Below are 12,464 nucleotides of genomic sequence, written 5' to 3' on the forward strand. Positions count from 1 at the left end.
GTTTTTCCTTCCCGTTAAGGCCCCGTTCGGGCCCTTGTTCGCCCCGTGTAACCCAAAGCCTTGTGTCCCAAAGCACGCCGCTAAGCCCGTGAACTTGAACTTGAACGTGAATCAAGTACGGTCGAACGGCAGCCACTCGATTCGGTTCGGATTTACGTGCTTCAAATGGCGAACGGCGAGGCGACCACAAACTTTGAACCCCCGCGGATCAAACGCGGACTTCGGAGGTAGCAGCCCAAACAGCAGGACAGAACGCTCTGTGCCCCTTTGTACCTGGTTGGACCGTTTGCAGCAGCACTCTGAGGCACGAGGCGAAGCAGCGACACCAAGCAGAGCCCAAGTTTTCGCTCGTTCGTCCTTGCCACCACGGTGTGCCACGGTCTGTCGAACTGCTTGACTGAAAAGGACATCCGAAGTTCGTACGGCTGTGACCCCCGTCCGGTGTGGGTGACACACTCAGGTGACACACACTGGCACACAGGCCCCCATCCGGTTGGTGCCGTGCCGTTTCCTCGTGAAGTTGCTCAGCGGCTCTCGCGCTCGCTAGCTGCCTCTCGCGGAGCTTTTCCACGTCCTTCTTGCACGCTCGCATTTCTCCCGAGGACCCCGATCGTGCTCTCTCGCCCGAGACTGGGGAAATGGGGTGCTAGAGCTAGAGTGTCCTTTCCTTTTCCGAAGCGGAGAGGAAGCCCCCGAAAAGCTCTCGCCAAACCGTCCACCGTGCTCAAGAACGGCGAACACAACTATGCACACATGCATGCACCGTACCGTAGCGTTTCCTCCAAGCTCCAGCGATTGGGAGGCCCGCTGTGTAGGTTCGTGCCTTCGGGCAAGCCTTTTGTGCACAGGATGGCGCACGTGTGGCAAGTGCGGCATGGAACGTAATACACACTCCGCCAGACGAGACTTCGTTTCGTCGACTTTATTCAGCTGGAACTTACAGCGAAACTGCAAAATGTTTATCATGCTTAGCAATGCTTTCCATCTCGTTGTGCATAATGTTGCTGCCGTGGGGTTTTAAGGTTGTGTAACTCATCTTTTGAAAGTTATAAAACAATTTCCAATGTTTGTTTTCTGCCATAACAGAGTAATCCAATCAAATAGAACGCGCCTCCATGGAAAGAGATAATGTTTTCCTTTTGCAGCAGTCGATGTACGGCGCAAGGACTCTCCGTCAAGGACACGCCACTGACGGCTCCGGTCATACCGAACCGTTGCCTTTATGGTGCTGGCATCTTTGTTTACGACCATCGCGCCTTACGCCCCCTCCCTCCCCCTCCGCCACAGCCTTCTCTTCGCTTTCCCCAACGGGATGCCCGCGGAAAACCGCGGAATTACTACACATGAAAACAACAACCATCGCCCCTATCATCATCGTCATCATCTTGCGGTGATCGCTACACGGAGGGTCAGAGGGGCGGGGGGTTTTGGTAAGAGTATCCACACAAGGAGCAGATCCTACACGAGCCCCCCCCCTCTACCCTCGTTTACAACAACCACCATACAGCCCAGTTGGGGCTCGCTCGCGGATGTGCCGCGCGAGATCGAAGCTGTAGCGCCAAGTGCTGCTGCTCCATTGGCTTGACACACAAACACACAGGTTTCTTGCCGTTTGCCTCTCTTGCACCTGCAGCCACTCTTGCGCTGGCCTATAGTGTGTGCGAAGCTAACGACACGCACACGCCAACCGAAAAACGACCGTTCGCCGTTTGTTCGCCGCAGGATAAGAAAGGGTCCTGCGAGACGACATTCCGGTGGGGTGGGCGGGGGAGTGGTGGGGGGGGGTGAACTTTTCTTTTTGCTTTCGCAATGCAGCGTTCCGCCGGTCGTTTGTTGACTGGTCTCGGATGCGGATGGGATTGGTAATAGGCCGATTTCCCAGTAGGTGGGAAAAAGAAAAACGAGAAAGTGTGTGTGTCTGCGAGGTAAGAAGGGATCGAAACTTGTACTATCTGTGGCTGTCTGTGTGTGTATGTTTGTATGTGAGATGGTGTGAAAAAAAGCGATGGTGCAGTAGAGGTTTTTTCGCCATAAGCTTGCAGTCTCGGAAAACATGCCGATAGACAAACCGGGCTCATCGGACGGGACTGTGGTGCCAACGGATGCAGGAGGAAGAGGAGACATTTTCCAATCAGCCCTACAGAGTCCAGAGTCCTTTAATTTACCTCTCTAAATCCCACGGAACAGACCGGAAGCAATTGCAATGAACCGTTCACTGTCCTTGTCCGAGATGCCAGAATACCCACACCGCTCACACGAACTCTCAATTCCAACCGCAATCGAAAAGGAAGCCTGAAGACGCAGTACAGCTCCACGGCGGGACAGGACCAGCCTCCCAGCGCAGGGTACCTAGCGCCAGTCACCACCTGTCTCACGGCACTGTATCACTCACTACACTGCAGTCGCACTCGTTCGTATGCAGATTTCCACGGGCTCAACTCGATTTTCACGATCCTCTCGGGCTGACCCTCACCTGGGCACGATACTGGGGGACTAGCGGGGGGTCACACGCTCGCCAAGCAGAGCAAACACAGGTAGTCGCGACCAGCAGTAGTATCTCCACACACCTACCAACCGCAGTGCTGCGAGTTCGTTCTCATACTGCGTTACGGACGGCTTACGGATAGACACCGGAGCGCTACGGACCGTGTACTACTGGCTACTCGGTTTTGCGATTGTTCGTCGGCACGCGGATTCGGAGAGAACTGCCAGCCGAAGCCTGCTGAAGGACCATCGCCAGCATTACATTCCAGAGGGGGAGATTCTCTGAACGTCAGGACCAAGCAGAATCAGGCAGGAGTTCTTGTACCTTTTTCTCTTTTATCCACCGGAGGATACTTTGCTCTCCCATTCGCCAGGCAATTGTACTCCATCGTTATCCGATGAGATAAAGGGAAGAATTTTCTCCCTGAGGAATCTCATTTGCGTCTTGGAAACTCGCCATTTCTCTACTCTGAAGCTCAGTTTCTAGACGGTAAATTCAATTCTCATCTACCCCTCCAAAGGGATGCATCTACTAGGTCATTTGAACAGTGACGATATTCGAACTCCTGAAACTGATTCTTTCTGCCAACACAGGGCACTAAAGACCAAGCATTTCTTTCACAATAACAAATCACGTTCATCCCAAAAATGTGTCTAAACCAACCAACAGCATCCTTCTCAAAGGAGGATTGACTCCAGCCTCGCAAAGTAGGCAGACTTTCCCCAACCATTCGCACCGCGACATTCGTGTGCGGCTTCGGCGGTGGGGAAATTGACGCATGATTTTATTATCCCGCCGTGATGTCCTGAGGACCCGCTATCACCGGACGCGGATCCTGAGTATCCGAAGAACGGCGACTGAGAGCGGCGGAGCGCCAACAGCGAATGCAGAGAATCGCATCGTTCCGGAGCGGCCAAACGGAAGGAGATAAACGGTATGATCGCATACAATCTCGCCTCTCCGGCTCTGACTCCGGCCGACCAAAGTATGCCAACAAAATCAATGACGTCATGAGCCGTAGCAGCAATGACGTCATTGCGGACTGGAGGAATGTTATGGGTCAAAATTCCGATGTAGATAGTAAAAGTTTGCGCGAAAGATAATGGTTCTTTATGGTTGAGACGACATTTTCGGTCCGATTGGCGTACACAAATGGCCCGCGGGATGCTGGGAAAAGGTCTCGGCCTGGCGCCTAAAAAGTTATTTCCATCCCATGCCACACGGTTTGCAATCGGAGTGGCCGAGACAAAAACTAAACTCACAGCCTGTTATGTTTAACTCCGGGAGGAATTGTGCTGTGGCTGTGTGGAATGTTATTCAAAAGGAGTTTCTTAAAGATTCGACTTATATTCTAGGGAACCTTTAGCAAGCAGACACTTGGAGGGGCTCGTCTAACTTCTTCCCAGGTGTTCTATTAACCATCTCCTCTCCGTCCCCAAGCCCCTTTTGGGGTCGAATCGATTAAGTGCCTAACGATAGCGACAGGGACCACAGTCTACCCGGGTGGCACAGGTGCAACCGCGTATTATCGCCGTCGCTGACTCGCAATCGGCTTGCTTATCTATCCGATTCCGTTCCATCCACCCGCGACACAATCCCACGGCGGCTAGGGAGAACTTCTCGGACATTTGGTAGGTGAAAAATAAAAAGAATCGGCGAATAAACGATAAGCTGCCCCATGGAGCTCCCGGGATTTTGGTGTGTCCGAGCTAGACGCACACGATAAGGAAATCTTATAAATGTACCCTACCTTCCGACGAGGGGGCTTATTTGACCAACTTTCGAAGGAACCGGTACGTATTTTCGATAGCAACTTGCCACTGGTGTCTAGACAGAGTGTCAGTTTCACATTTCGTATACACTGCTGCTTCAACAGAGAACAGAGGATACAAGTAAAGATGCGTGCAGGATTCATTGTGGTGGCGCTTATGGCCCTGACGGCCACCGGTGTTCAGGGTGAGTGAGATGGATTTGATAGGGAGGAATGTGTATGGATATGGTGAATCTCAACTGTTGTCCTATCGGTCAGAGGTGTCTGGGCAGAACATCATCCTGGACGCCATCATGCGTCGGATTCTCGAGAACCTTCGTGAGATGATGCGCACGGGCAATCCGGAGACGGGAATGCCCATCCTGGCCCCGTACCACAACCCGGATCTGTTCATCAACGCCAGCTTCGGTGGATTACTAGAGTAAGACATTTAACCGACGTAGGAGTCTTATACTCAAGTTCTCAAAGAGCACGGTGCGAGTAAAATGTGTATCACATTGTTTTCGGCAGTTTTGATGCACGCTTCACACCGATGAACATCGTCGGCCTGGACTCTTTCGTCGGTCGGCTACAGGTGGACCTGTCCAACCTACGGTTCCCCTTCGAGTTCCGCTTCTCCGAGCTGAGCGCCCACGGTTTCTACGACGCCAACGGACGTCTGTGGGGTCTGATTCCCATCTTTGGCATCGGTGACTTCTCAGTCCGCCCGCGGGACATCTTGGCGACTGGTTTCGCCCAGATCACTGACAACGGCCAGGGTTTCCTGATGCTGTCCGACTTCTCTATCAGCCTGCAGATCGACTCGCTCGAGAGCAACATCCAGGGCCTGCTACTTGGCGGTGAGTTGTCCGATCTGCTGAACGCCGTCATCCAGGATATTGTCCCGTCGGTGCTGCGTAACTTCCCCGATGGCATGACGAACCTGCTGAACGCACTGGTCGTCCCTATCGCGAACCGCTTCCTGGCCACGCGCACGATGGAGGATCTGATGGGATTGCTGTTCCCATAAGCATACGCCGGTCATGGCATTCTGCCATCCGCGATGGTTCGTGTCGGAAATGCGATCGAGCAAACGTTAAATAAACTGAACTGTTCGCCCTTTATCATCGAATTGTGGAGTCTTATCGCAATATCACGTCTTTGTTCACAGTTTTATCTAGAAATTTTAGCAAACAACGATTTAACCAACATAGAACTGATGTCTGACGTTCAATAGGGTGTTTGTGTGTGACCAAAGTATGAACGGTACAGCTTATATGATAAGTGATCCGATTGTGATAATAATCGTCATATAAGGTGATAAGATTAGCGAAACAAATCATAACAACTGTTCAGCTGTTTACAACTTAACATGGAGTGTGTGTTTTTGTATTTTGACTCCAATGCTCCAATTTTTTCTTTAAAGGCGACAACCAGACATCAGTGACGGATCAATCGTTGTTTAGCGGAATGAAAGTTCCCGATGCATGGATAACTGATAGCAATGGAATTTTGTAAACATATTGGATGCATTTCCCAATGCTTTATTTATTTAGCGAAAACATGAGTAACTGTACATACCTCGGAAGGATTGTAAGAATCACCCTGTACTGTAAGAAACTCAGCCCTCCCAAAAAAGCTACGCCTCCAAGAAAGAGGTCGACAGCTTATCACAGTATGACTCCCAACGGAAGCCCTATCATTACGGGTGCGATAAGAAAGGAAATTTTGAAGTAGGACTCAACAAAAGTTACAGTCCGCAAAAACAATCCATTCACAGGTGTTCCAAACCTCTGCTGATCTTCATCGGGGACCAAATTTTCGAAGAAAGTGTTTTCGTTCCAAGTGTTCACTGATCAAGCTTAGGAATGAAACTTCTACCTATACTTGTACTTTCACTGGCTGCAGTTGCAACTGCGGCCGTTATAAAAAATCCAGAAAAAGAAGTAGACCAACATCCACCAAACCAACGGACAACGCTGGATGAAGCACTCGCTCAGCTGCTGGAGAACATCCGAGAGCTGCTTCGTACCGGTGATCCGGAACGTGGCATCCCAGTGATGGCACCACTGCAAACCGATCAGTTGGATGTCGACTTGAGCTTCGGTGGTCTGCTGGAGTAGGTACAAGTGGGGGAGAGTTTCAAAGGTGTCCGATTCAAAGGTAGTTTTCTGTTGAACTCAAAGCTTTACGGCAATTCTGCGCAATCTGTTCGTCGACGGGTTGGATCGGTTCGAGGGCACGCTCACGCTCAACGTCATGCAGATGGAGTTCCGGTACGACTTTCTCTTCCCGGATGTGATAGCTCGCGGACACTACGACGCCAACGGCCGCCTGTTCGGATTGATTCCGGTGTTTGGTTTTGGCAACTTCCACGTCGCGCCGCGCAACCTACGCATTCAAGGGACGGCCCTGCTGCGTCAGCTTCCATCCGGTTATCTGCACATGCCCCAGCTTAACGCCAACGTTCGGCTCGCTTCCTTGCAGGTTTGTTATCAACCCGCTATCGTTGCATGCTGACGGTTGAGTTTCTCAATTCTTTTTTTCATACCACAGAATAACATCGAAGGTATGCTGCTCGGCGGTGAGTTGTCCGACCTGCTGAACGAGGTGATTCAGGATCTGATTCCGTCCGTGCTGGTCAACTTTGCGCCACAAGTGTCGGAAATCATCTCACGGGTGGGCATTCCAATAGCCGATTCTATCCTGAACACGATGACGCTGGACGACTTGTTCGCACTGATTCCAATGAACCAATAAGGCTCCATTCATAATCACATTGTGGTGAAGGTTATTATGGTTGAATAATGGATAGAGGAAAAACATGACTGACCTGCAACTACTCCACGGTGATGGGGAAATAGGGTAAATTTTGAAAATGTCAATCTTAAAACTGTAAAGAATAAATAAGATTTATCTCTAAGTACTTCAAAAGTAAATTGAGAACAAAGTTTAATGAGTGACTATAATTAAACTAGCGAGTACAAGCGTATCTACATGTCAATAACACATAAGATGGACCACTTTAGAGTTTGTTTATTTCTGATAAACATCAATCAGAGTAGCCCTTGCCGCATCAAACGCCAGTGAATACATTTCAAGAGTACCATTCTTGTCAAGTTGGTCGTTCGCTTCCTGTACTTTTCTACTACCCTGAGGTTGATATGTCGCGAGCTGTTGAACTGACCCCTTTTTTTCTGCTGGTAAATATTTGCGCAATTCAATCGGCAGCTGGCACCAGTGTGACTGGTATATCGTACGAACGCAATGGGATCGAAAACTCACTCGTCTTGAAGGAGCTGCTGGCGGAGCAGATCGAGAAGTTTCGTCGAGAAATGCCATATGGGTTTCCACAGCTTGGAATTCCTCCTCTGGTCCCATTTGTCTGGGAGCATTTGCCGCTGGACACTGGTGACAGTTCTTGGTTCAAGTAAGTCTAATGAGTGTTGTCATAATAAAGACCTTATCATTATATCCCACGGGTTTCTCCGATACAGACTCGATGCTGATCTCAGGAATGGAACAACATTCGGCCTAAACCAGTTCAATGTAACGAAGCTGAATCTACAAATCCTGAAATTACAGTTGGATTTTGAAGTCTTTTTTCCAGAGGTTCAAACTGTTGGAATGTACACTGCCAAAGGAAAATTGATCGGGCTTCTGCCGTTGAACCAACAAGGACACTTTTGCCTAACGCTTCACGGTAGGCAAAACTTAGCCCCTTAGATGCAACTAAGGTACTAATAAATGTTTTTAGCTCTTTCTGTTCAAGGAACTATGCGATTCAACATCGTGGCAGGTCATCTTGTTGTGCGTGAATTGAAACTAACACGGAGCGTTCAATGTTCAACGGTGTATTTTGAAAATATATTGCCTATTTGGATACCTCGCTACATTCAGGAAAACGAAATGCTGATAGCAGCAAAAATTGGAGCTGCTCTAAAGCGTAAATTCAATGCCTTACTCCAAACGCACGATATCAAGGATGTGCCAAACTGAATCTCCCAGAAGAACTTTAAATGTGCAAACTGCTTTGTTGTTGAATATATATTAGGCATACTCGGACTACAGCAATAATAAATAACACATTTTTTTACTTTTCGACAAAATGGTTAAAATATGTTCGTGCTGCATAACCCCGTAGCGCTAGTTTACCCTACTCTCCTCTACAATCACAAGCACACAACTTGCATGCAATATCACACATTGCATCAAACATAACGCTTTCTGAATTTGATTTCGAATCGAAACGTTGCTTGGTAAGCAGTTTGAACTTTTTCTTATCGCCATTTTACTTCTTGTTAAACGAAACCCAAGTTATCAACCAACTTTATCAATTAATTTGTACTATTGATGTCAACCTTGCACAAGGCAAATGAACCATATTCCTGCTTCCTGAATATAGTTTATCTTGCACGTGAACCGCTGATGCCTATCTTTCTCGAATAATTGAACGTGACCGATTGGAGCGACATTGACACTGACTAATTAAAATTTTCGGCCCATTTGCGTCGCAGCCACCAAACTTTCATCCTTGAAATTAGGTTACTCAAACTTATCGGTCAAGATCGCTCAATACACCGGTGCCGTATGGAAACCCGATAAGCTTTCCTGCCTTAGTTCTAAGTTTGAAGTGGGCAGAGGCTTAGGGAAGGGTTTCAACAGCCGGAATAAGGTTGGAGGGTTACCGCAGAGCTCCCGGAATAGTCAATATGTGGTCCGGGTTTAGCAGCAGAAAGTGCTTAGTGGCCAAGAGTGTGCTGCTCTGCAATAGTAGTGTCGGTTATCGGGTGAGTGCGATTAACTGGAGGAATTCCTCACATCGATCGGTTTCGCAACACGGGATAAGAAAAGACGCCAATAAAACGTGCGAGTAGCGTGCAATATTTAAACACTCCTATTGTGACCGACTGGCAGTGCAGTTGCAATAGTGCTAGCATCCTTACGAAAGTGGTCAGTGTTCACACGAAAACAGCAGATACTAGGATGAAGTTTGCAATCGTGGCTACTTGTGCCCTACTGGTCACCCTACTTGGAGCCGTAGAGGTTCGGGCGGGCACCGTTGTCCAGGCACCACGTGATAATGCGCTTGACCAGATGATTATTGAGTTGTTGGAGAACTTCAAGCAATCGATGACCTGTGGCATTCCCGATCTCGGTGTTCCTGTTCTGGCACCGTTCGAGCTGGACCATTTCGAGGTGAACATCGAGCAGAAGGGTCTTAAGTAAGTATAAAGTGCTACAACTTCGAGCATAAAAGATCTTGCCTCTAACAACAGTCTTTTTGTGCCGCCTTAGATTCAAAGGGGAGATGAACAACCTGCTTGTGGATGGACTGAATGAGTTCGAAATCAAGAACGTCCACATCAACGTGCTGAAGCTCCAGCTGACCTTCGAGCTCTACTTTGCATCCATCCGCAGCAAAGGCGACTACCGAGCGAAGGGCAAAGTCATCGGACTTTTTCCCTTCAACCGCAAAGGCCCATTCCATTTCAACGTGAACGGTACGTTTCTTACCCCCAATAACCGTCAAAGACAGCAAACTTACCCTTCCGATTTTATTTTCTAGGAGTTACGCTGAAGGGCAGCGTGAAAGTTGGCATCAGCGGTGATAACGTTCAAGTGCGCGAACTTCAAATCACACCGACCGTAGAGACGGTCAACTCCGATCTGAAGAACGTGTTCCTGCTGCCACTGAACACGTTCATCTTTAACCGCATCGTCGAGGGCGTTCTGCCTGGTATGATCAACGATAACAAAGACGACATCACGGCGGCGATCGAGGATAATCTTAAACCGGTCATTAATGAACTGCTGGGTGATATTACACTGCAAGATCTGATCGATATGGCGTCTGGTGAAGGATCTTCCATTCCGACTACTTGCTAGAAGGGTTGACAAGGGATCCTAGATCTACAGCTTGCTATAACTACTTTACAGATTATATTAATCCAATCGAAACAAAAGGAGAATCAAGTGACGGTGGTCAGGAACGACTGTTCATGTTGATTAAGTTCTCAAAATCAGTTGCTCAACCAAAATTGCCTTAGAATTATTATAATAGCAAATATATACCTAACACAGGTTTGTTATTTTTACATTGTTACTAAAAAAACAAATTCAAATAATTAGTTTTCTTCTTTTACGGATAAACGTTCAGTGTAGTCCGGAAACAAAATTAATATGGGCTTTCCCTATTACCCTGTGCCCCCAAAGCTTATATCCATGCCAATCGGTTGGGTTAAATGAAATGCTTTTATTGGTTCTCCGAAAAGCAGATGAATTTTCATACAAAGAAAACTTAAGCAAGCGGTCGTTAATATTATTGCCACGAAGGATTACCGTGCGTCAAAAAAGCCACCGTAAAATCGACGTGTGGAAAATATTTGACCCTCGGTAGGATTATGAGGGAACCCGAAATGCGCTTAGAACTACTGCGCCACAAACAATTGAAGGATCATCCGGGCCCGTTCCGCTCGTTTCTTGCCAAGAGCAGTTTGCATTGCAAAACTATCCTCTGACGTTTTTTCCTCATTTTCATCTTCAGCGAATCATCAGGAAGAATCACAGGCACAACAGCTGGGACCACAAAAGAAACATCTTCTCTTCCGTACCTTTTGTTTGCCATTTTGACAGCCAGGTAGGACCGGCCCACGGGGTGCGCGGTGTGATTGAAATGTAACGCTCAACAATCTCGGCATCCCAGGCCCTAAATTGAAGGAAGTATGGAAAGATTCATAAAGTCCCTACGATGGCTACGTCGAACATGAAATGCGTGGCGAGAGGGACCACATTGAGTATGAAACAAAAGAGGGTCATAAAATGGTGCTCGTAAAAGTGCAACAAGCTGTGCAGCAAAAACCGACGATGCACCCAAAAATGAGCCCAAAGCGTAAAGTCCGATAATGACAAGGGCTCGGAGCGTATGCCACTCGAGCCGCAGCGAGAAAGATATCGCCGTCGAGGTGCGAAATGGCTATGTTTTTCTGCTGCCCACTTTCCGGACGAAGCAGGGGCCTCCGGAGAGGTGTTGAGGGATACTTTTCCTGGGAAAAATGTCGGCCAACAAAATCGATTCCTTTATCGGGCTTCAGGCTAGCAGAATTTCGCTATCAATCGTTTGGACAGAACATGATATCTTGTCGGTTGTTAGCTGAATAAACATCGGGCCCGTTGGAGAAGTTCCGCGAAGGATATTTTGGTAACATCGATGCTACATTGTAGCGTTCCGTTTGATAGATTGGGAAAGCCAGACCACGTGTTTACAAGAACCGCGGTTCTAGCGGTTTCAAAGAAAGAAACTATACGACGTTTTTAGAATTATGAAATACAAACGTATGTGGACAAAAGTTAGTTGCCAATTTGTAGTACTATCCAGTTTTTTAACTTTAAATTTAGTTGAGGAGGTTAAAAGTTTAAGAGTGATATAAAAGACCAATGGCTGGTGAAGTTATCGACAAGTATGGCATCAAGAATTCTTCAAGACATAAATCCCAATGACAATCATTTTGAGCCACTACTGTTTTATCTTTTTTAAAAGTGTCCATTAAATACAATCAAATTTCAAATTTCAATCAAATACTTCATATGAGCCCTGCATAACTGAAGGATTGCACATTGGAAATAAAGGACTTGAACCGTCGTCCGAGATAAACTTTCAATCTTTGTTTACTCCTTGTCAAAATCTTTACTTTCCCTTGATGTCTTTAGATTATCGAATTCAATTTGAACTTTAAGAGATTTGAAAGACTTCAATTTGAACGAGTCGGGTTTGAAAATTTCTCTTAAACCGTAAACTCTTATCGCTGCGGAATATTTTTTCAAGAGCTTAGAGTAAAATGAGAATGCATTGATAAGTAAAATGTAGGTTAAAATGATAAACGAAATGCAGGATAAAACCAATCAATCCACTTCATCACCTTTGACTTTGTGTGCATTGAGGCGTCGAATGCGGAGCAATATTTGTTTCGATTCTGTACTCAATGTTTTACCCAAAAAGTACATCCCACAAAGGGTCCAAGTCAGAAACAAAATGTGAACACTCGTAACGTTTCGATTCACGAACCGTCCCAAGCAATTCCGAAAGGAAACGGAAGGAAAGTCGAAAGAGAACGCAGCCAGGCGCATCCTGATGGTCTGCCGTATGATGCATTCCGGGAAGGACGACGGTGTATCGTTAGCGCCCGGTGCAGTTGCAGCAGCGCAGGACATTCTGGTCTGTGTTGTCTT

General features: G+C 47.4%; 3 protein-coding genes across 3 annotated transcripts; all 3 read left to right on the forward strand.

Moving 5' to 3' along the window:
• Positions 1 to 4,383: 4,383 nt before the first annotated feature.
• LOC131259630 (uncharacterized) lies at positions 4,384 to 5,265 on the forward strand. The gene is made up of 3 exons (XM_058261169.1): positions 4,384 to 4,441; positions 4,515 to 4,677; positions 4,767 to 5,265. Exons 1-3 carry the CDS (start codon positions 4,384 to 4,386, stop codon positions 5,263 to 5,265), a joined length of 720 nt encoding a protein of 239 aa, XP_058117152.1.
• Positions 5,266 to 6,103: 838 nt separating this feature from the next.
• Positions 6,104 to 6,995, forward strand: LOC131259300 (uncharacterized). The gene is made up of 3 exons (XM_058260755.1): positions 6,104 to 6,354; positions 6,422 to 6,722; positions 6,792 to 6,995. The coding sequence occupies exons 1-3, from the start codon at positions 6,104 to 6,106 to the stop codon at positions 6,993 to 6,995; spliced, it is 756 nt and encodes a 251-aa protein (XP_058116738.1).
• Positions 6,996 to 9,221: 2,226 nt separating this feature from the next.
• On the forward strand, positions 9,222 to 10,147 carry LOC131272903 (uncharacterized). Its single transcript, XM_058259730.1, has 3 exons — positions 9,222 to 9,460; positions 9,534 to 9,739; positions 9,805 to 10,147. The coding sequence occupies exons 1-3, from the start codon at positions 9,222 to 9,224 to the stop codon at positions 10,122 to 10,124; spliced, it is 765 nt and encodes a 254-aa protein (XP_058115713.1). The 3' UTR covers positions 10,125 to 10,147.
• The last annotated feature ends 2,317 nt before the right edge of the window (positions 10,148 to 12,464 follow it).

This window comes from Anopheles coustani, chromosome 3 (assembly GCF_943734705.1).
Source record: "Anopheles coustani chromosome 3, idAnoCousDA_361_x.2, whole genome shotgun sequence".
Lineage (NCBI taxonomy): Eukaryota > Metazoa > Arthropoda > Insecta > Diptera > Culicidae > Anopheles > Anopheles coustani.

What these genes read in the sequence shown, in the direction of transcription:
- LOC131259630 (XM_058261169.1), top strand. Translation starts at nt 4,384, where the DNA reads ATGCGTGCAGGATTCATTGTGGTGGCGCTTATGGCCCTGACGGCCACC. An exon ending in GACGGCCACCGGTGTTCAGG is followed by an intron (nt 4,442 to 4,514) that starts GTGAGTGAGATG and finishes CCTATCGGTCAG; the next exon opens with AGGTGTCTGGGCAGAACATC. An exon ending in AGCTTCGGTGGATTACTAGA is followed by an intron (nt 4,678 to 4,766) that starts GTAAGACATTTA and finishes TGTTTTCGGCAG; the next exon opens with TTTTGATGCACGCTTCACAC.
- LOC131259300 (XM_058260755.1), top strand. Translation starts at nt 6,104, where the DNA reads ATGAAACTTCTACCTATACTTGTACTTTCACTGGCTGCAGTTGCAACT. An exon ending in AGCTTCGGTGGTCTGCTGGA is followed by an intron (nt 6,355 to 6,421) that starts GTAGGTACAAGT and finishes TTGAACTCAAAG; the next exon opens with CTTTACGGCAATTCTGCGCA. An exon ending in TTCGGCTCGCTTCCTTGCAG is followed by an intron (nt 6,723 to 6,791) that starts GTTTGTTATCAA and finishes TTCATACCACAG; the next exon opens with AATAACATCGAAGGTATGCT.
- LOC131272903 (XM_058259730.1), top strand. Translation starts at nt 9,222, where the DNA reads ATGAAGTTTGCAATCGTGGCTACTTGTGCCCTACTGGTCACCCTACTT. An exon ending in ATCGAGCAGAAGGGTCTTAA is followed by an intron (nt 9,461 to 9,533) that starts GTAAGTATAAAG and finishes GTGCCGCCTTAG; the next exon opens with ATTCAAAGGGGAGATGAACA. An exon ending in ATTCCATTTCAACGTGAACG is followed by an intron (nt 9,740 to 9,804) that starts GTACGTTTCTTA and finishes TTTATTTTCTAG; the next exon opens with GAGTTACGCTGAAGGGCAGC.